The 25,002-nt window shown below is 33.0% G+C and overlaps 1 protein-coding gene across 3 annotated transcripts in view; it reads left to right on the top strand.

Moving 5' to 3' along the window:
- Positions 1–25,002, top strand: part of mino (glycerol-3-phosphate acyltransferase mino) — a 97,612-nt gene that overhangs the window by 34,022 nt on the left and 38,588 nt on the right. Inside the window, exons 2-3 of one of the 3 annotated variants that reach the window (XM_085954384.1) lie at positions 9,928–9,967; positions 10,428–10,614. The exons of 1 other annotated variant lie outside the window; for it this stretch is intronic. In XM_085954384.1, coding sequence (XP_085810510.1) covers positions 10,466–10,614 — 149 coding nt within the window. In that variant the 5' untranslated portion in view covers positions 9,928–9,967; positions 10,428–10,465. Of the gene's footprint in view, positions 1–9,927; positions 10,615–25,002 lie in introns of all 3 variants that reach the window. One more of the 3 variants, XM_085954383.1, reaches the window with a different exon arrangement.

Here is a 25,002-nt window from a genome sequence, read left to right on the forward strand (position 1 = left end):
TGAAGCTTCTTTTTCTTGTGTATATAGAAAGCTCACTCAATTACTGTGAATTATATTTCTCCGATCTGTTTATGGGTCAATGGATGGCTATGACAGCTTTTACATTGTATCAAACTCAAAATAGTTATCGATAAACGAACAAAATACAAAGATATTAATTTTATTTTCCAAAATGAAATTCTACCAAGTAGGTATCATTTGAAACAATCCGAGAAATGTATTATAAAAATATTTGTACTGAATGGGACTCGAATTATTGGACTCAAAGTAGTCGAGTCAAGAGCTGTTTTTAGCAGAGCGTTGGAGTTGGAGCTCCGAGCAGGAGCAATGCGGTTTTACCCGGAGCAGGAGCGGAGCCGTAGCACCGACAATTTGTAGTGCTCCATAGCTCCGGTTGTTTTTTTTATTATTAAATTTTAATCCAATGAAAATATTCTATTTGACACTTTGCAACACTGGAATTACGTATTTGAAATACGGCAACACTGGCGAGTGATAAATAACCACCCTTTTTTGGTAGAAGGGACAGATAATGAAAGACGATTTGCTGTCGGTTTTATTTAATTGAATTAATGAAAATGACGAATAATAAACCCTATTTCAGAACTACTTAATTTTTATTTTTCTAAGATTTGTATACGTAATATAAGCGGAGCAGAGCAAAAAAGAGTCCGATCCAACCCTATGGTTTTTAGCGTTCATACGCGTTTTTTTCTTGTAAAAAAATGTAAAAAAAGTCGTAACTGATTAGTCATTACCAGGGCTTTTTTTCCATTTAACGCGGTGGAACGGCGTTCCGGCACCTTTTTTCACGGTTTTATTTCAAAATCAATTAAACGAAAAAATATTTGCGCTTAAGTAATTACAATAATAATTCGTTAAAATGATAAAATAAGGTACAGGTGGAAGCCATTTTCAATGTTGGCGTATTAGTGTTAGTGAAGTAACCGTATAGTTTAAATAGCAAACCTGCGTATGTAACTAGCTTCATACGTATGTCTTTGCGTATTATGATTTTGACAGTTTGACGTTTATCGCATGGCGGCATCTGCGTATATTGTTATTTACGTTTGTTTAGTCAGTTTGTGTTACGATTACGTGTTGTGAAACTATTTTATATATTATTTAGTGCAACCCCGAGTTTAAATATGAAAAAAAAATCCTGTTACTTCTCAACCACCGGCAGCGGCGCCGATTCCGCAAATAAAAAGCTCAAAACAGTAACAGAAACGATGACAGAAGATATGTATCGGTACATGTAGATGTTCCTGAATCATCTCAAGCTGATCTCGGGGATCAAGGTCGAACTCAAAACGATTGGCCAGACTGCTGGTCATTAGATCAAAAAAAACGATTTTTGCTCAAAAAACGAATGGTTGAACGTACACAAAATGAAACTTGGCTGCACAATTTGCAGAAACTTTGGAACTCTTGGAACTGAAACGACAATGGGAATGAAAATATCAAAAAAATGGGCCAATAATAAAATCACGTATTCTGGGAAAGAGAGGAAGCTACAATTGGGGTCACTTCGAAAAAAAATTTACATTGCAAATCGAAAAATAAATGAACTCGTTCAAGTTTTTGAAGAAAGAAAACAGAATTTTGGACCCTATTATAAATGTGCTGCAGCTGCTATAAGCAATCTGCATTTTCGTGGAGTTTTACTTCACGAAAAAGTTTCTAAAAATGATCCTCCTATTGATCCGAAAATATTTTATTCCACGTTGAAAACGTCAATTGAAAAAAGGCTGCTAGATAATAAAGATGTTGAGTTTTCACTTTGGGCTCGCGTACTTGACCAAAAATATTGGCCTGAAGACATTGATAATCGGTTGACATTTCGAGAGATGGAAATTAGAAATATTTCGATCAGGCTACAACTAGATGTACGAGAAATGATTCGTGGATTTCGCGAATACATTCTCGAAAAGACATATTCTGAAAAACTCTTGCGTTTGGTATATGCTCTGAATTCTATTCCCATTTCTTCAAGTGAATGTGAACGGGGGTTTTCGCAAATGAATCTTATTATTACCCCAACAAGAGCTTCGTTAAACACTAAAACAGTTTCGGCACTCTTGTTCATCAAACTCGTGGGACCACCCTTGACACTTTTCGATCCTTCAAAATATGTTGATAGGTGGTTACTTAAAGGAAGACATTCGGCCTTAGACTCTAACACTAAGAAAAGGAATCGAGATGATGTATCAGACGAGAATTGGAAAAAACTTTGGAAATCACTCTAAACTTTTATTCAAGTTCATAAATAAATACATTACATATGTATTTATAATTATATTTTAAATTTAGTCTTATTTGTACAATATATTTCAAATATAGTGTATGTATTTTATTGTTTCTGTAGCTTTGTTTTGACTAAAATAAAAAATTATCTTAAAAATCAACCTTTTTTTGTTCGCTTCGTGGCATAGCTCCTTTAAATTTCATTTAAGTGACATTTGAATATAATTTTATTTAGTAAAAAGCTTGAAATGAAGTGAGTTCCGGCACCTTTTTTTTTTTAAAAAAAAAGCCCTGGTCATTACCCACTTCTGCCAGTTACTGCATCTCGTCGGTGCCCTTTAATAATTCCGGGTCGTTCCCGCTGAGGTTCTAAAATCATTTCGCCTGCCCAAAGGAATTTCCGTTCGGTTCGCAACCGCTCGTCTAAGATTATTATAAAACCTCGATGAATAAAAATATATATATATTGACGGGTGAGTGAATAATAAAGCCGTTGATCATAATTTATTGATTATTCTGTTTACTTATTGATTGCATAGGAACAATTACTAGATGTAGGTTATCTGATTTCATATGTGGATCTCCACAAGAGATTTCGTTTACTTATTGAATAATTAGTGATAACGACACACGTAGATACGTAATGCAAAGTCTTAATTTGTGAGTGATTTGACTATTTTATTGTTATTGTATCCATTGTCACCAACGCAATAGAATAATCTCACCAACGGGTAAATGCACTCGAAAAGATTAGGTAGTCGAAAGGGATCAGGACAAAGGTGAAAAATAAGAGATACGATTAAAAAGTTGTTTTGGTGCGTCATCTTGTCACAATGCTGTAGGTGCTTTTGGGTCCAATGTCTTTTCAAATCTATATCACTAATTTGGAGAAGTCTGCATAAAAACAATGTCCACGTTTGATTGTCATAGGATCCCGCACTCTTTTATTATTATTTAAATCAGTGCTCCGCAACCTTTTCCAACCCACGGCACACCAAAAGTCTTCCCAGAATTCCGCGGCACACCACACGTAAAACAATTTATACACCAAAACATGGACTCCACATCCTGAAGGGGGACCCCAGCCCAAGATCTTTGGCGGGGCCCCCCTACCTATCGCTAAGGTTAAAGACAGTGTGATACTCTAAAATAGCGTTTTTCAAATAGTGTTCGAGGTAAAATTAATGGTATTGATTTTATGTTTAGCGATTTTTTGTATGGATTCTATTAATATAATTATTATGGTTAGTTGTCGGGTTAGGAATAATTATTTGTCGAGTATTGATACAATAATAATAAATTGTGTCCTACAATCACATGTTTTAAAATATTAATACTTACTAGGGTAGTAACACAGCGCCGCAGGCGACTTTTTTTGACTCGAAAATGGGAGCTGAACTGCGATAGCTTTGTCGGAAATCCGAGGATAATTTTTATTAATCGAAATCCAGAAAAACGCGAACTTCAGTTTTAGCGTCCCGTCGTTTATCACTTCAACAAATTCCTCTCGAATTTATAGGAAAAGCGCTTCTATAGAATTTTCGGCATTGGTTGCAAAAGGGTTTCGTATCCTGTCGCATTTATTGTATGAAAGTACTGATGAAATTTCTTTTCCAGCAAAGTTAAATGTTTTTGAGACGGATCCAAAATTAATTGGTTAGTAATTGTTTTCAATGGTGGTTTGGTAGTTCCTTTGGAACATTTCTAGAAATCCTTGTCTTAACTCCTTCTGCCAAAGTTCCATTTTATTTTTTACTTCTAATTTATCAGAGCACGTCCATATATTTTCATTCTGACCTTGCATTGTTTTATTAAGTTCATGCAGGTGCTCAAATATATTACTAGCCATGTACGAAAATTTGGCTATTGCACCGCGGCACACCTAGCATCGTCTCACGGCACACCGGTTGCGGAGCACTGATTTAAATGACATTCATATATTTATCGACAAACAACAAAACAAGGCATGTGAATTATAATTAATTAAATTACTATTGGTAAATTTTTGCGTCATCTATGTACCTACTCTGTTTATAAATAATTTCGACACGAGTCCACCCCGAACTGGGCAAAGTATGTATATTGTGTTTTAATTTCCGTATTTTTTCCTTGTCATCGGCCAAAGTCGTTATTTCTTAACGATATCTATTTTATTGACTATTTCAAGTCAAGGAACGTTGATGTGTTTGTTATCTATTGTTTTCGTAAAATTATGCGGAAAATTATTCAATTATTGAATTATTATGGAAATATTAATTAATCTCGTAAAGATTTTTTAAAAATCTAAGATAAAATTGATTTTCCGATTTTTTATAGCTCTTAATACAATTACAATTATCATCATTTTCCAGCATTTCCATAATATGTAGTTTTTGTAATTAATTATTATTGTGTAAATACTGTAAATTATATGAATAAATTATATATGTAAATCAGAAGCAGTACCTACATACCTTAATATTAAATACTCTGACATTTTCACTGTAGCTTAAAACGATGAGGTTTGGTGTAAATATATCATTGGGTAAATTTTATTAATCATAAGGAATTCTAAAACACCCATTGTTTTTGAAAAAATACGATGCCAAGCGGGATTTGAACTTGTAACCACTGAATTTACGCGAATGTCCTAAGTATCTAATTACGACGAAATTAAATAATACTTTGTTTTTACATGAAATGCTTATCAAATTGCGTTAATTTTGACTGTCGGTCTTTGTGTTTAAATCAAGTTATCAATTAAGTACCTACCCCTAAATGTGAACTGACTTTCGGATCGCTCCAGAGTTTAGTTATTATAAATAAATTGAAAACATCTATACCCCTGCCAGAAAAAATCTGTTTTGAAAAATACGACGCCCGACAGGACTTGAACATATAACCACTGAATTCGCGCCACTGTGCTTTACCGTGGCCACAGGTATCGGGCGGATAAATTAATTTGATAGACTGGCAGTGTATTATAATCATTGATATATCCACTAATACGAAAATTATTATATTTAACTATATTATATAATATAGAGCCGATACCTAGTTACAAAATAATAATGTAATATAATTGCGCCTGTACACGCTTGGATTTATTTACACCAATAGTGAGTATTTTAAACTATCGCGATAATAACTGTTACGACTTAAAAGTGCTGACTGTCCCACCAATCTCATTCTTCAAGCGTCAGCGTGACAGTATGCTGTCATCGTATCTTGTTATTTGACAGATTCGGACAAGTTCATAGATAATCGGTAGACGTCAAAATATTCAGTGTAGTTCGTATTTCTTCCGGCAGGTTCGCCACTATCGTTCTACTGCCCATGCGCACCGCCATGCAAGTACCAATTATTGCGTGAAAATTCAGAAGCTTCTGAACTTTTCTGATACATGCATGCAATCTTGCAACTTGCACGATAATACGTACTGTTAGTACTAAATCCATGCACGTGTAAACGGGGGTGTTATGTACTTGGGATGACCGAGTGGAACAGGTGATAACCCAGCAAAACAAAACGTACGTATAGGCAGGTAGGTAGGTACATCACCACGATGTGGATAATGATTCAAGTGAGGAATTGAGGGCATCAAAACTCTAACATTGTTTAGGTAGGTACAGTCAGTGAAGCTATGTCTTTGTGCCTCTTTCTTTGTCTTTGTTTTCATTTCTAAAATTGGATTCGACGATTCTACGATCTCCCCGTGGATGAATGTTATTGCTACTTCAATTGCAACGTATGTGTTTAGCCTGACTTGTCATGTGGGTAGGTATCTCCTAAAAACATATTCTTAGAAACACCAATAAAAACAAAGAAATATCAATATCTTTCCTTGACACAGTAATGCTGTTTTTTTGAAAACACGACCTTGTTTACAGTGGAATAATTACAATAATCCGATCGCTAATTATTTGCAATCGTATAAATAAATCGCGAGCCTAATACTACAAGGTTCTAAGTGTTCGTCCTTGAGAAAACAAACCAACAATGAAGTAGTATTCTAAGCTGCCTTATTGTTACTTTTGTTTCACCATGGACAAACACTTAGAACCTTGTAGTTCTCCACTCGCGAAATGTTAGTTTGAAGTCGATTTACTCAACTTGGATCAGATATCCACCGAGTACCTACTGGCCCTCGTCCCTCAAGGGTCTATCTAGGTCTTAGGATAATTCGTAGTCAAGACAACTGGGCGCTACGTAATCGAATGAAATTCAAAAATAAATAGACAATCGTGAATAGGTACTTTAAAAATATTTATATTTAATACTTATATATTATTTATTACTTGGTGAGAATTTAAATATGCATGTGCATATGTTTAAATTCCAACGAGAAGAGAGTTCTTTTTTAATATGAAGCGTCAGTCATATCATAATAATTCTCAATCCGCAATAAAAAAAAACGTTATGTTAACAGTGCGTCGCCCACTTATCCTGGCGTCCATTTTCACAGTGCCTCCCTCAATGCGTCAAGGCATTGACTTCTCATCTGGGGACTCACAATACATTTATATGTATGTGACTTTCTCAATGACTGAATCAGGGAACTCAGAAATAAGTTTCTGTGATTATTTTACTGCTATATACTGCACTACTGCATGTTTTAGTGTTGAAAAGATACATGAAATACATTTCTCACTTCATATTCAATAATCGATAATATATTGACGAATTTTATTTTGAATACCTACGTAGTTAAGTTATCCGTAAACAAATAATAATTCACCAATTTATAAATAATAATTATTATCGATTGTTTGATCTGAAGGATTTTCTGTCATTAAATTAGTACCTACCCACTTACGACAAACGTTTTATTTTTCATACAGACGTGATTCGAATGCAAACATTATCCATTGATTGTAATCTATTTGCATTTCAGTACAAGGTGTTTCGTTTTTTTCCCGTAACTGATATAAATTCATATCGAATGCTTCGAGGTTTCTATATATATCTTACATATATTATCGTATTGCCAAAATTACTAATTTTTTTTTTTTTATTAATGCATGTTTTTTGTTGATATATAGGATTAGTAAAGTATTATGTTATGTTTTCATCGAAGTATTGATTGGAAACTCTCCAATCGGAGGGTCATTAACTTTTATCTTCACATGCAGGCAATCTCGCACAAATCTGCCCACGCATCAGGATTAGATAGAATAGCTATACAAATGTATAAACATAAAAATGCCCATTATAATAATATATTAATGTTATTATGCTGCATTGACTGATTGCCAATATGACGTCAAATTGTAGTTGTTGTTATTATTACTGGACAATATATTATTTTTATCTATTGATTATTCCCTTATTTATATTCGAATAATGTTTATGTTTTACTTAGTTGCTGATTAGTGATTTTGCTGAGCTTACCAACACATTAATCATTAAATATCTACTGATTTATCTTAGATTTCGATTCCACATATTCTCAAGTCTTTATACCTAAATTCATTTTTTTTTATTAAGTACTTTAAAATTTTATTGATTTTACAGAAATATGTAATTGGTGGGTAAATAATTTTCAAAGTGGTAGAATAAATATGAATCAATAAATTTAGAAAACTACAAAAAATATTATTTATATGCCACCATCCTTCGATTACTGGCATTTTTTTTATTGGCGTAGGTAGATACTCCTCATTGATTACTTCGTTTCCCTTCACCAAGTTCTTCGTTTTTTAACTAAAAATGTCTTAAGTCGAGAAATATTGAAGCATATTTTTTAATATAATCTTTCTTTAGTGTATCGTATATTTATACAATCTTTTTAAGACTCCATGATTGAGTCCCCACATATTTTTTCATAGTACATACAGGTAAGTATATGAATACATGAAAATTTATCTGGTGTTACAGATATTTTTCCGAAGAACAAATTTTCTTAATAATTGTTAATTATTTGTTTCTCAATTGTTTGTTAATTGTTTCTTAATAAAGTGTTAATTTCAAAAAAGAATGAAATTCTTGGCAGGATTTTTTCGAATTTACTTTTATAATTAACATTGCTTTAAGGACATCTACTTTCAACTGTGTTTTTTCACTCGTCTACAACTTATTCATAAGAGAGTAGACCCTTTCTACTGGTGCATTAAAAATATATTCAATAATCATATGAAAAATCTTGTGATTCAAATTATTGGCGCGAAAGTGTTTGAACAATTCCACCCAACGACGTTCGGTTGAAACATTCAAAGTGTTCCATTCAGACACTTTGCGGTGGCATGTAGTTAGAAATAAGTGAATACTCGTCAACTGTACCTATATTGGTCACAAGTTTCTTTCTTTTCGATAACGGGACATTTTGGCGTCTCGAAGCTTTGTTCGGGGACACCGGAAGACGCCGCCTGAAAACGAGACTGTCCCGGTGAAAACGGGACGTCTGGTCACATTAGTAAAGTTATACCTACCCCAACAGCCAATTATTGATTCTTTTACATAAATAATATGATTCACAGATTAATATATGGATGAGTTTTATATGTGAAGAAATAGTGCAATGGGGATTCCCATTATCAATATATCTGTTTCTATCGTAGATATCTATTTGCTATTTATTAGTCAAGTGATAATCGCATCTAGCGTCACGCCGTTTGAGAATCACGAGCGTCTTTATCGGTCATATTATTGTATCTTAAGCGACTTCGATCCTGACATCTCCACGCTTTGGCCAAGTGGAAGTGTCAGCGGAATGGACCCGATCTTGTCAGTCAGTCGTCCGCGATCGACGCCGTGCTGCGTTCTATCCGTCGGTAATTTAGTGACCTGTCATTTCCACTGACAGGAATATTTACCTTAACTATTAAAATATCTTATACAGAATATAACACTCATCTCTAACTAGTTACCACGGGGTAAAATGATTAGTGCTAGAACATTTCCTTCTCTACACTTGCAATACACAGCTTTCATTTCAACTAGTCCCGTCACTCTTAATTTTATAACGCGTATAACGACTAACTTTTATATTCAGTTTTATAAATACTAAACTTAGATATTGACTATGTTTATGTGATAAGATAACTTTCCACAAACTACCGTAAACAACATTTAAGAAACCATCAATTACTAGTATGTTAAAGTAGATCTCATATTTTTAGCTGCGGTTTTACAACCTTTCGCCAAAAGCATTTAACTAACTTGATTGTCCATTAAAGTTACTTTCTTTGGTGTCCTAGTTTCTTCATGTATTACCACATATTATTTTATTAATATCTGTGTACCTACACTTTCACTGGTCATCGACAATGACTATGACGTTTTAGCCTATTCGAATACACCAAACTCTTCATTGATATCAGTAGTCTTTAGCGTAGTTATGTCGTGTCGTGTGTTTATATAATGGAACACGAAAAATACTGTAAAACATCCCCAGTCACAATGTGATAAAACTGATAAATAACACAACGTAATTAGATTCGGTCGCACAGTTTTTTTAAAGTAAATAATATTTACCATCTGAAGAATTTAAATCGCTATTCTATTTATTTACTCAACTGGCGTTGATTATAAAAATCCTATCGAGCACTCGCATGACTAAAATATATTAAAACTTCAAAAATGAATTGTGAATAATTATAATTCTGGGCCTTTTAGTGTATTTTTTTTAAAATTATAAATGTGACTATTATAATAATATAAATTATAAGAATATACAGTAAAGGAACATTATTTTCTTTGCAGAATTCCCGCTATTACACTTGACTTGACACCGATGCCGAGGGTCTGCAATTATATTAAAGTTCTAATTTTAAAATATTAATAAAATCTATTTTTTAATAATGTGGCGGAAAAAGTGAATATTTTACAATTAAAAATCATCAATGCGAGTGTTTTGTAGTGATTTTTATTAATTAGTGTCGATAATATTGCATTTTTTTCTCTTCTAAAATTGAAGGCATAATATTTTTATTTAATGATATTGATCTACGATGAGACGGACACTCAGTGATTAACCGTAGTTTTAAATTTAACTGTACTGCTATAAATTAAACATGATTTTTGTAATCTTCACTAATGCGGTTTTAATGAGTGATTGTATTTAAAATTTAGATAACAGTATGGAGCGACACAGTTAGCTAAGAAGTGGAAACTCATTTAGTCTGAACATACGAAACTTCGGCGGTCCAATAATACCTATAGCATTTTGAATATTGCATTTTTTTAAATAATTCTTTTTTTAGTGAAATTAATAACGGTGATGTGAAACTAAGTGCCCAAAATGTGTTTGTTTTTCTTGAACGTAAACTTTGACAGTTATTGCATTGAACAAATCAAGAATCTTGACTTCTCCCTGCCAGAAATGACCATGACCGGTCTCTTGGAACTGATAATTTTCGTCGGACTCATTTACTGGTTCTTCATTGAAAGGTTTGAAAACATTATATCAATAATTTATTATTGTACTACACATATGTAAGATTTATTTGTACGGAACACATTTTTTTCATCTTTCCTATAATGTTGCTTTCACAATAATAATATTATGTTAATAATTTCCATGAAATTTTGACTTAAGCTATCTACTCTATTCCACACTACAACACTGTTCTAAGATTTTAACCGATAGTTGATATTAGAATTGATACCATTACATTAGCCAAGTATTTTCAGATTAAATCATTTCTCACACTTTCTTTCAAATATGTACGAGTATTTACGACGTTTACGTAAATGCTGTAAGTATTTGAAAAAAATGTGATGTGAGACGAATTTTATTATATTAGTAATGTATTATCTTACCTTATTGTCTTCTCGAGACAATGACAACCTCAGTATATTTCAACATGTGACCGATGACAACAATATGCACGATTACATGAAAGTATGTATACGTTGAACTTATGTATGGTAGGAGCTAGGGATTGCAATACTGGTATTTCAAAACCGGTATTCAATTATTTATCGATACCGAAATACCATTTCAAAAATCCAATATACCTTTATTTTCGGTATTAAGAAAGCATACACGTTTATATTTTTCGAAAATAAATTTATTGTTTTTTTGGTCATTACTTACTACTATAATATTGTATATTAAATTTAATGTATAAATTTATTGATTCCAAAATGCAAATACTAGTATATTGACTGAAACCAACAAAAGTTAAATAAAATTCCTCAAATGTACAGAATTTTCGCAATGAATTAACATAGGTAAGTATTTTGAAAAAGAAAATATTCGTGACAAATATTTTCAATTATTCTATTACAACTATTGATCAAACTTTGATAGTGGGTACATGTAACAAACGTTGAATTTGAGAGAGATTTTCCTGTACCCGGACTTAATAGTATTTGTACAAATTAGCAGTTCTAAAATATTATGATCTATATCTACATATTATTTATAAAGGCCAACGTATTAAATGTTGCTATAAAATAGAATTTAATAATTATATTTATTGATAGGTAATTTACTTATTTTTTCTATAATATATTTTGTCGAATACCGGTATTAAATAAGATCTACCTAAATACTGTATTGATATATTCATTCGACATTGCAATCCTAGTAGGGGCATTGTACTTTTCGCCTGTTTCATCCCACGTAGGTAATAAGTGTTGGGTATACTTTTAATGTCGCACGTAATATCTGAATGCACCTACTAAGATAATGACAAAAAAATGGCAAAAAGTGCATAGTCCGAGTGTTTGTTTTCGATTGAGAAGATCCTTATCGAAAATGCATCAATATTGCACTTGTGCTCTCAGCTTTATTACACGTGTCTGTATAATTTACTGCATAATTTATTATAATTGCTATAATTGAATAACAATTATTAATTACCAGTGATACCAGTGAGAAGTATGTATTACAATTACATCATTTAAATGATATCATGAAAGATAACTTATTCTATAACTTTACTATTCGATGCATTTTTTTCAAAAAGTTACATTTGGTTTTTTGTTATGCTGCATGCTAACTGAATCTTTTCTGAATGAAACATCCATTTCCGTAATCTGTTCTTATATTATTGTGAGTCAATATACAGATTACAACAAAGATGTTGAAGAAAGCCTTCTATCGAGATAGGCCTAAATGCCCTAAATAAATGTCGATACGTATCTACCTATATAGAGAATGTCATTGCTTACTGTACGAAAACATCTTGGCTACGTGTTAAAACTATGAACTAACATGCTCCGCCCATTTTTAACCGCACTTCCATCATAAACTAATAAGCTCCTCCCATTTAGTAAACAACAGCGCCTGGAAGCGTAGCCAAGAAAATGTTTTCGTACAGTAGTTATAATTTGTAATTTCCAGTCTTGGACGGATACTTACAAACCATTTTATCAAACATTAACGTAGAAAAAATATTCAATGCAGGTATTGTTCCATATGAGAGAAAAAGTGCAGTACTGTGGGACTTACTATTTGGTAGTTCTTACCTATCTTTGTCATGCTTTGCCCATTATTTTAAGACAGCGATGTCAACGAATAATTTCATAATGACAAAACCACTACATACTTACATTTGTTTTGAAAATATGTCATTGAGTTTTCAGTAGAAATAGTGTACTTATATCAAAATTGGAATATCCGGCGTGACGGATGTTGTGGGTATCGTAAAACACCATTTGCTATTTCAATATAGGTATATGCTTTTGAACAACATGCCTGATCTCAAAAGTCACCGCACGCTATTGGCAACAACGCCACCCAAAACAAGAGTTATATTGTTCCTTCCTTCCTCTGCCGTTCCACAAAGAAGGATACATTTTCTTTGTACGTATTTTTAGGATTATAATTATATCGATAGATTGATAATATTCCGGGTTATTATTTATTTGATTACAAGAATTGTTTTAGTACATAACTTAAAGTCGTTGAAGTTTTTTGATAAACATACGTTTTAATATTATAATATTTCAACTGATATGATTTTCCAATCGATCTAATTTATCATTAATTAATCCAAAATGATGTTGACATGTACGGAATAATCAAAACAATGTTGTGATTGTCAGATTTAATATGTAGGTACCTACGTAAAAAGACGAAGTTCGTTCTAAGAACATGTGTAGGTATTCCATTTCGATATCACATATTATTATAGGTAATATCAGATCAGATTAATCTGATAAATAGGTCGGTAGGTAACCGATTACTAATAAGATGGCGATAATAAATATTAAATACCTACGTCGAACGCCCTCCTCTAAAATCGGGGATGCGGGTTGAAATTCCACGTCTGACAATTTATTATGTTGTTTCCAATTTGTGTTTCCCCACCATAGGTGATCAACCCAGATAGGGTTCAAGAATTTTAAAATACCTGCTAAAAGAAGTTAAGTAGAACTAGCCTCTTTTTGGAATTTAGTAAATAAATAAAAATAATTATTATTTTATAGTGACATATTATCGTCACATTTTAAAAACTAACCAGCACCATCTGTAATTTGTAGTCTGAATTCAATAAAAACAAATACGTATGCCAAACAAAGTTTAATGTGGACTATTTATGTCGGATCTTAACAGCCTACCTTCACCCTTCGCTACTGGCCTACCCCCACGGGACGTCACTGTTGAATAACCTGGTATAAAAAAAACTTGTGTTAACTCCTCAATAGGCGGCCACGTTCCCAAGGGCAATTCGAAATGTATATTAACATTTGAGTGGTTATCATTTGTGTTCATATGAACAATTCCCATACCTAGGGAAAGTCTCGCCAGGTGAACTGGTAGGCCTATATTCTATCTTGGTAAGTCGGCTCACTTGTTGCATTTCACGTGGGAGATTCTGAAACATGGTGCCAAGGCCGGCCGTCGCGCATTCGTACAGTGACTTTGTTTGGACCAATATGAAAAGCCGATGACCTTCGCCGTAGGTATATTTCGAGGTGAGTCAAAATGCATCAAGCATTTACATAATAATTACTAAGTATGTACTATGAACCACTGTCGCTTACTGCAGTCAAAACATAGAACGCAGAAATGAGTTACCTATAAATAATATCACCCATATACCTACTGAAGTGTATTTCCACAAAACCGGCTTCGGCCTCGTTGCTTTATTTCTCTTTCATGGCCAGACAAGTAGGCAGTGTCAATATTTATATTGAAGATGCACCTGACATACTATATACAATATTATAGTAAAGTTGTATGCATATTAATACAATAGACATAAGTCACATAAATTAAACGATTAAACCAACACCATTTAGGTATTATTACATTACGTTATTAGTTATTTTATTACATTAGTTATTGTTATTGTTGTTATTATTATTATACCATGAAAATTATGGTAGATATACGAGGGTGGGTCAATAAGTCCTTAGAAAAGCCGACAGGTGGCGCGACTAGTACTGTAAGCGGTTTGTTTTCATGCAGCGGCACTACCGATTCAGTATGCTGCGAAGTTTCAATCAGATTGGTCGGGTTGTTGTGTGTTTCTCGTACATTTAAAAAAAAAAATTCTTGTGGAAAATGGAAAAATGGAAAATGGAGAAAATTGAGTTTAGAGCTGTTATTAAACATTTTAATATAAAAGGGCAGCAAAGGAAATAAAAAATGAGTTGGATTTAGTTCACGGCATATCTGCTCCTTCACTTGCAACTATTTATAACTGGTTAAATGAATTTAAACGTGGTCGTACATCAACAAAGGATGAACCACGCTCAGGACGTCCTGTAGAGGTGACTACACCAGAAATGATCAATAAAATCCACGAAATGGTGTTAAGTGACCGAAGATTAAAGTTGAGTGAGATAATTGAGGTTACAGGGATCTCAAAAGGTAGCGTCATTTCTATTTTACATGACAAATTGGGCATGAAAAATATTTCTGCAAGTTGGGTGCCGCGTTTGCTCACAGTCGACAATAAACGCAATAGGGTGGTGGCCTCTAAAGCCCTGTTGTCGCTCATGCAACGCAATCCGGATGAATTTTTTCGTCGCTTTGTGACTGTAGATGAAACATGGATACACCACTATACTCCCGAGACGAAAGAACAGTCAAAGCAGTGGATTGCGAAGGCAAACCATGTCCAAAGAAGGCGAAAACCGTAAAATCAGCTGGTAAGGTTATGGCTACTGTATTTTGGGATGCACGTGAAATTATTTTCGTTGACTATTTGGACCACCCACCGTATTCGCCAGATTTACCCCCAGTGACTTTTTCCTATTCCCAAACTTAAAAAAATGGCTAAGTGGACAACGTTTTTTTTCAAATGAAGAAGTCATCGATCGGACAAATGCTTATTTTGAGGACCTTCCGAAAATTTATTTTTCTGACGGTTTAAAAAAAATTGAGAAACGTCTAACCAAGTGTATTGAGCTCCAAGGAGATTATGTTGAGAAATAAAAAAAAAATACAAAAATAAAAACTGTTTTAATGCTTTTTTCTAAGGAATTATTGACCCACCCTCGTAGCTTGTTTAGTAGGTATATTATATTAATTTATCCATGACTACCAGTAACCAGTGATTTGTTTTTTTTATGAGAATGCTACTGTAATAGTCATTTTAATTGTTTACTACCAATTTCGTATATGATATTACTTTTCTAAAGAGGATGGTAATCGGTCAAAACATAACAGCAAGTGGAAAAATAAAACAATCATTTTTGTCGTATATATTTATTAATTAAATACTCATTAAACTTCAGTTTATAAAATTAATATAATATATAAATATGTAACATAATATAATATAATCTCTGCATGTTGGTCACTCGGCGTAAAAACCTCAATTATTTATCTGCTTGATTTTGATAATCATGCACAAAACTCATTATTATTTCGTTATACGTAGTCACCCAAGCATTTTGGACATACTATATTATTATTAGATTGATAAAGACGATACATAGCTTGCAGGCAACACCGAGTTGAGTCTTGTTGAATTATTGAGGCTGTTCATTGATTAGAAATGCAGAAATTATTGTTTTATTTTACGGCGTATTGAAAACATGTGTTATTGAAAATCTATACATTATTCAGGGTTTCCCAAACTATGTTCCGCGGAACACCAGTGTTCCGCTGAACCTGAATACCTAGGTGTTCCGCGACAATTTGGAAATGTTGTATACACTGCAACACATTTAAAGATATACTAAGTATAAGCAAAATAAGTAAAACTAAAATAAGTAAAGAATCTACTTCATATTGAAAGGCGAGTGATGATCAATCTCCACTGATGTTTATGGCGTCTAGTATCTAATTACAGGCAGAGGACCATCTTTTCTTACACTGTTGTCTCAATATATTGAATATAGAGAGATACGACAATTTCAATATTAAGAAAAGTTATATTTTTCCTGAAATGTCATAGTTCTGTTCATCAGTGTTGTTTATTCATGTTCTGTTTATTCATGGAGCCAAAAAAATATTTGCCGTTCACTGAAAAATGCTCTTAATCTGTTAAAATCTGGTAAAATCTGTTAAGTTAAAAAATTATAATCAAAATAAATGCTACACCAAAGCCCGTAACAGTTCGTCCTCCAAACACGTGACAACAATATTCTTATCTGAATGTTTTATTGGACCGGACAGACTGATCCTGATCGTTATTAAACAATGTGGAATAAGTATTAGGTATTAAGATATTAAATATTTATGTATATTTCACAGGAGTTTTATAATACACATAAAACAATAATTGTAACGTTTATGTTTTAAAATAAAATTAGCAAATTTATTGCATCCCAGTGATTCATCCTAGTACATTTATTTTCTTTGATTATGAGGATTTAAAAACTGATTTTGACATACCGAATATCATGCGATTGTTAAACAATATTCTGTAAACTAAACTACAGTCCGAAAACGATTATCGTTTTATGTGACAGACAAACTATTCGTATAATAAAAATACTAATGAAATATTCACCACTAGCGCTGCGTCTGCTCACTGCGAACGGGCATGGGGTCCCAAAAACCGTGGGGTCCCTAGGCACGTGTCTTTACGGACACAAACTACTTTGATAGGATATTGCACATGTATGTATATTGTGCCTATGTCCATTCATCCGAATCGTTCAAATTCGGTTTTCAAAATTATCGTTCGATACTTACAAAACTGGACATATGATATACCTATTATTTGTACACTAGCATGTAGACAAGCTCCCATCAACAGTATGGGAAGTTGTTACGTTCGTAAACCTCAAATTCTATTGTCATCAAGACGAGTCGTACCTGAGTTCGTACTCTTATAATAAATAGGTGGGTCGCACATACAAACTCGACACGACTGGGACAAGTCGACAGAAAAATGACAATCACGACGATCATAATGAAAATGTTTTTTTGGTTAATATCCTTATCTCAATGGATACAATTGGTGGGTATATTTCTATTGATGTGTCCAATATTTCCAACTGTTTCTTATTTTCTTAAGCTCCCAATACAAAATCATTGTTTCTTCGTCTAGTGCGCTTGCGTTTTTAAATATGTATCCCTCTAAATTCCGAGCACGCATACCGCGCCGACTGGCTCTTACATTTAGTATAATAGTGTCAAGTCTCGACCAAACGTGATAGTACGCGCGATAAATCGCGACTGTGTGCGAGAATGAACGCAACTTTGTCGCAATTTCAAAGTTGGGATTATGTTGATGTCGAGTCGAATACCAGTGTGCACTGCGCCTTAAATAGCCTATTACAACAGGCGACAGTTAAATGCCTTGTGTTGTCGTTGATTCAATGAAATTACTGCATCTCATTATTTCACTTCCCTGCCTTTGTGTATATGACATGACCCGTGACACACTGAGTTTATGCTATCCAACAATAAAATTGATTCTTCTTTAGCTGTATGAATGAATATTGAATTTTAAATGTTACTGTCCCATGGGATAGTTTCGTGAAGTATATTGTTTTTTTTTCATATTGTTTAGCTGGTTTCATAGACTACATACATATTTCATTTGATGTTCCTAGAAATACTTCCTTTTGCGCTATGCAGACAGAGCTTGTGAAACTGACACACAGATTACTCAGCATAATGATTAAATTAGTTACTAGCCATTTCGCATTATAGATTAATTTATAGCAAACTCCATCTACACTGATTTGTTCTCTCAGTTTTATTTTCCATGACCTCTGAGATAAAAAAAAATCCCATTCATAACTGTTTGCTGGAAGCCTAAATAAAAATCTTTTCAATGAACCATGCTTAATTATACTTTGCCTCCACCACACTCCACGTCTCCACACCCTGTCTAGCGTATACCGTTACGTAACTAATGAGAAGCACCCTTAAAGGTTATGCTGGGTTATAATGGCGTGCAGAATGTCTTGTTGGAGTTCTCTAATTGTTACTTCGGTCTAACACGGATGAAATCAGACCTCTCCCACAATGTACTCAAATATTACCAATATTCAATGCGCGCTTCGTTTACATGAAACTATTGAAAGTAACATAATCAACACGTCGTGTTGGAAGTTTATTACTTATTATCTGAATAGTCAATAATCGTACCTTCTTACAGTAACACCCTGACAGTCCCTACTCCAACCACTAATTATTTAACATAAGTACATAATTTTGAAAAAAGTAAGACACCCACCCCGCAGGAATCGAACCCAAATCTCTAGGGTATCGCGCCCACGCACATAGACCACTATGCTGAAGGATTCATACTTAATTGCGACAAATTTTAACTAATGACTTGTAATACTAACAGAAGCGCTTTCCAAATTAATTAGAATGTTACATTCTTAAATCTTGTGAATTAAAAAAAATAGTTAATTAAACAATAATTTTTCTATAGTTGCTAATTCAACGATACATAAAACTTTCTGGAATCATTACTAAGTAATGCTCCCAATATTATAATAATATTATACCTAGTAGTTATCATTTTTTTTTTAATTATTAATAACCATGTCCTTGCTTTTTCGTACAAGGTGGTTGTTAGTAATTTTGAACAATCACAAACACCCAGGCTTTGAGAAAAACACATAAATATTGTGTCCTCACCGGTATCGATCCCAGAACTCTCGGGTGGAAGGCCAGCGCCTTACCCACTACACCACGACAGCCGCCTAGTAGTTATCAGGAATAGTTTTGTCATCTTAAGTGCAGTAACAATGCCAAGAAACTCTAACCTAACCATTGTCACTTCGTTGCGCGGGATAAAAGGTGTCATAATGAAATTTGCGAATTTGTCTTGTCGCGCCCATCTCTCCAATTCTGCGTTATTAGATGACAAAGCGGCATTAACTCGTCCGTCGACGAGCCACAATGACTCTCGCAATTATCACCATCATTGGTCTCGATTTGCTATAGGTTGTTATCCCGCTGCTACATCGGCTGTTGTAACTAGGGTTGCCAACCGTCCTGGAATTAAGGTCCTTGTCCAGGTTGCATGGGATGCGAAGTGTCCCAGAATTTTAGAACAACCACCGTCAAACTTTAAAATATTTCTTTCTACCACACCACAACTCCTACTATCATGTCTTTCTCTACAGTGTTTTCTACATTTTCGTGAAATATTGAATAAAGAGTTCGTGGTTTTAATTCGTTTTTGATTGTGAGGAGTTTATTTAAATCAATTATAATCTCGAACGGCTGATTCTTTGGCAGTATTATTAATATAAGATTCTAAGATCTATTCTCCGGGAAACGCCTCGGTTAAGATTAGTAACAGTCGATGCTAAGTATTGTTACTTCACAGTTTACACATACGAAGGGGTTATTGCAAGACATTGATATGCCACAGAAACATAGTTTGGAGATATAAGCAATTTAATGTTCTTGTTCGTTCACTATTGTTACAGGAAAAAATACTATCCTCATTAAAATGTTAGATATCTCTCACATCTAATTATTCTGTTTGAAGCAGAAGGCGTGGATGACTGACCGAATTGCTGACCGATATCAATTTTGACTGGCATGGCATATCATATTATTGTTATAACCATTTTTTTTTAAAATTTGAATTTGTTTTGAATTAGAACTACACATTGATAATAATTACTGAGACATGAGTGTTGCCCTGGGAATTGGTTTTATTCAAAATCAAGCATATCTGGCTTGCGATAACCCCTTCAGTGAAGGAAAAACTATCAATATAACTAAGTAAGTAAATAAACAATTTTGATGGAATAAAATATCTTTCGTTGAAGAGAAATGAAGAATAAACAGAATTTGCTTCGGATATTCGCGACACGTTGAAAATTAAAAAAAAAAAAAAATGTTTTGGGGCACAATATGTCCCTTAATCGTCTCAAATAATATTTGGTAACCCTAATTCAAACCTTCATTTTTTTACACTGAATAATTATACATATTTTTTATATTTGATTAAGAAAACAAAGTTTTACAATAATTCTATAAGTAGATACATAGGTACATGGTAATATCATGTTGAAAAAAAAATATGTAAATGGTATAATTATTACATACTTCGTTTAAATGTACTTGATTTTGTAAAGTCCAAAATGGTTAAAGAACCTTAAAATGTATTGCTTGGTCACAGCATCAGTTCGGATACAAACTTACGTATGTACCTAATTATCACACTACTCTTTGTTTACTAAATATTTTATCATTTTCACCTAATTATTGTTTTTACTAACAATATACGACATTCATAACATATCTGCAAAGCTGTTTTCCAATCGTTTTTGGCAATCTTAAATTGGGTCAATACGTAGGCTTGCAACATTTTTTTTATCTAATCACTACGTATTACATTATTGTTTTGTTTTCAATTCAGTTTATCGGCTTATTTTAGATTGTAATTAATATGCACTAGTTAAATTGGAAGACAAAAATATAAAAACAGAACTTTGATTTTTATAACTTTATGATTGATATAGCATAAATGCCATAAATAAACCATACAATAAAACATATATACAACAAGGAAACGTATTTTAATCAATAATTTATGATATATTATTATTTAATTGACAGTGATAATTAATCGATATGGTAACTTTTGCTTTCATAATTGGGCCATAATTTCAAACCTCTACTGAACTAAGCCATTTTTTGGTGTTGGCATCCTTTTAGTCGAGGTTTCAGTTGGAATCGGAATCGACGGTGATATTTACTTATTTTTTGTCCACTAAACATGAATATTATTTTAATAATTACTTTCTTAACACCCTTTTATTTATATCAAATGTTATTTATGTATGGTCCCAATATTGAAGCTTGATTTAATATAAATAAAAAGGATTTCAAGTTATACACATTTAGATTTTTTATAAAAATCGATGTTTTTTAAATTAGATATAAAAAAATATTAAAACTATGAATTAGTCAAAAATCTCTTAGGTGATGCTTAGAAAACTTAATAAACTAAATTTTAATAATAAATATGACCATAAAATATATGTAAAAATAGGGTGCGGTCCGATTCAACAAATTCACATTTTGTTACATTGTTTACAATTGTAAGTTTATCTTTGACTTAAAATAAAAAATATTTTTCTTTTTAATGTTTTCAGATACATAGTTATTAATTAATATAGTTGAAATTGTAAATTATCAAAAAAAAATCTAAAATTGCAAGCTTCGTATTTTCCCGCTAGGTGCCTCTTTAAAAACGGCTCAGTAAAGGCTTCACCTTAACTGGCAACTCTATGATAGAAAATCCACTCTATCTCGTCTCCGTTTTGGTTTCAGTCGGCCCTGATAGCTCAATGATTGGATAGCAAAACTGATAGTTTAAAAGCACATTAATTAGTGAAGACCATGGGCCCCACAAGGGTCGGGTGGTGACAGGGTTCTAGCCTGGGGGGCGGGCTTAGGAGGGGCCCAGTGTGGTGAGTCAACGTGAGATCAAGTTATATACTCTAATAGTAAAAAAGTGAACAAAAGATCACAAAAAATTGTGAAATGGAATAGGTAGTACAAAACTTTTTAAAGATGATAAATTTGTATTTCGTTAGCGCCATAAACTGCATGGTACCGGAAATTGACAAAATAATCTTCTTTGTATACTAATGAATAGAGGAATGTCATTGACCTGTTCAAATATTCAAACAGAAGTAAGTAAATATTTTTATTCGCTACAATCTTGCTCGCTTTAGTGAGTGAGTTTTTTTTTTAATAAATCGTCCGTGTTTATTACGATTTGTTCAGGGTTATGTCGCACGCCTTGACTGATAATGATAATACATTATTGATAAACTGGGCTTCATCCGTTTTGTATACAGAAATATTTGTATCAATAACATGGTGTCTTATTTTTCCTGATTGCATATGTTTTTTAAGCTTTGTTTGGATATTTTGAGTTACGTGAACATAATATTGCTTTACTTGTCAAACAAAGTCCAGTTCACTCCGATAATAAATAATTGATAGTTTTTATCTCCCGTTTCTATTGGTACGTCACCTCAAAAAATGCAGCATCATTGTTATTATATTATATTAAGGGCCCGCTGAAGAGCCCGCCGTTCAAATATAATTTAGTATAAAAAGGACCTCGGCGTCGTAACTACGTCAATTTAAATCGATCTTTTCGCAAAAATCACTAATCATCGGAGATTTTATTTCAAGAAATATTATTATTATTACTGATAATTTCTGCCGCGCGGAGAATTATTATTATTTTATGAACACCTGCGACATGAAGCCGATCAGAAAACAGGGCTGTCAAAATAATATTAAGCATTCATATTTTTTAAATGTTAATTTCATCATGGTTTTTAATCAAACCTGTGCAAGTACGTACTGATAACTTGGGTGGATTTTGTAGCAAACATACTATTGATATATATACGGGTATATTATTATTATAACCCAATTCAAATTGAACATAGGTTGATACTCAAATACTATTATAGTATGTTTATGATTTCGAGAAAATAATACGATGGTATAATTAATCCATATCAATTATTTGAAAACATTACATTCGCACTTTGCACAAAATTACAAACACATTCGAAGTTTGCCGCACACGTACAGACCACGTGATATTTGTTTACGCAAAATCGTCGCTTTTCAAAATGGCGAATTTGATTACCAGATTTTACTGCGATGAATCAGTATGTTCCTTTTTGTCTTTTTTTATTCGTAGGTTTGTTTACTATGTACACCGAGAAATTTCCATTTATAAACTCGGAAACGATTTTTACAGAAGAGTTTTGGAATATAATGCAACCAAAACTGGAAAAAATTCTATCATGGGTGTTGACTTCCTGAATTAGCTTACCCCAGGTCCATGCCACTACGTGAACCACAGTGGATATTAAGCCATTTCCACACTGGCAACAAGTTGCTGGCAACCTCATTAAATTTTACGATACTTACCATAATTGCTTAAGAAATTTTACAATAATTATCGTAAAATCTAACGAGGTTGCCAGCAAATTAACTTGTTGCCAGTGTGGACCCGGCATTAGATGCACAAAACTTAAATAATATATATTATAAATAAAAATTTAAAATTATAAATATAAATTATGATTTATGTCTTCGACAGCCCTGATGAAATAAATGTGAAATATGAGTCGGATCAGTCACAGAGCAAATTTATTAACACAAACAACTTTGACACGACCTTTTTATATTAACTAGTAGACCAGATATTATGGACCACATGTTAAAAAATCATATTTTCAATTCTCAAGGCCATTTCTGTAGAACGTCCTCTTAAGACGTTCTACAGAAATGGCCTTGAGAATTGAAAATATGATTTTTTAACATGTGGTCCATAATATCTGGTCTACTAGTTAATATAAAAAGGTCGTGTCAAAGTTGTTTGTGTTAATAAATTTGCTCTGTGACTGATCCGACTCATATTTCACATTTATTTCATCAGGGCTGTCGAAGACATAAATCATAATTTATATTTATAATTTTAAATTTTTATTTATAATATATATTATTTAAGTTTTGTGCATCTAATGCCGGGTCCACACTGGCAACAAGTTAATTTGCTGGCAACCTCGTTAGATTTTACGATAATTATTGTAAAATTTCTTAAGCAATTATGGTAAGTATCGTAAAATTTAATGAGGTTGCCAGCAACTTGTTGCCAGTGTGGAAATGGCTTAATATCCACTGTGGTTCACGTAGTGGCATGGACCTGGGGTTAGCTAATTCAGGAAGTCAACACCCATGATAGAATTTTTTCCAGTTTTGGTTGCATTATATTCCAAAACTCTTCTGTAAAAATCGTTTCCGAGTTTATAAATGGAAATTTCTCGGTGTACATAGTAAACAAACCTACGAATAAAAAAAGACAAAAAGGAACATACTGATTCATCGCAGTAAAATCTGGTAATCAAATTCGCCATTTTGAAAAGCGACGATTTTGCGTAAACAAATATCACGTGGTCTGTACGTGTGCGGCAAACTTCGAATGTGTTTGTAATTTTGTGCAAAGTGCGAATGTAATGTTTTCAAATAATTGATATGGATTAATTATACCATCGTATTATTTTCTCGAAATCATAAACATACTATAATAGTATTTGAGTATCAACCTATGTTCAATTTGAATTGGGTTATAATAATAATATACCCGTATATATATCAATAGTATGTTTGCTACAAAATCCACCCAAGTTATCAGTACGTACTTGCACAGGTTTGATTAAAAACCATGATGAAATTAACATTTAAAAAATATGAATGCTTAATATTATTTTGACAGCCCTGTTTTCTGATGGGCTTCATGTCGCAGGTGTTCATAAAATAATAATAATTCTCCGCGCGGCAGAAATTATCAGTAATAATAATAATATTTCTTGAAATAAAATCTCCGATGATTAGTGATTTTTGCGAAAGATCGATTTAAATTGACGTAGTTACGACGCCGAGGTCCTTTTTATACTAAA

Source organism: Rhyacophila brunnea, unplaced genomic scaffold (assembly GCF_057557595.1).
Source record: "Rhyacophila brunnea isolate RB1 unplaced genomic scaffold, BYU_Rbru_1.0 scaffold_4, whole genome shotgun sequence".
Classification (NCBI taxonomy): Eukaryota; Metazoa; Arthropoda; class Insecta; order Trichoptera; family Rhyacophilidae; genus Rhyacophila; species Rhyacophila brunnea.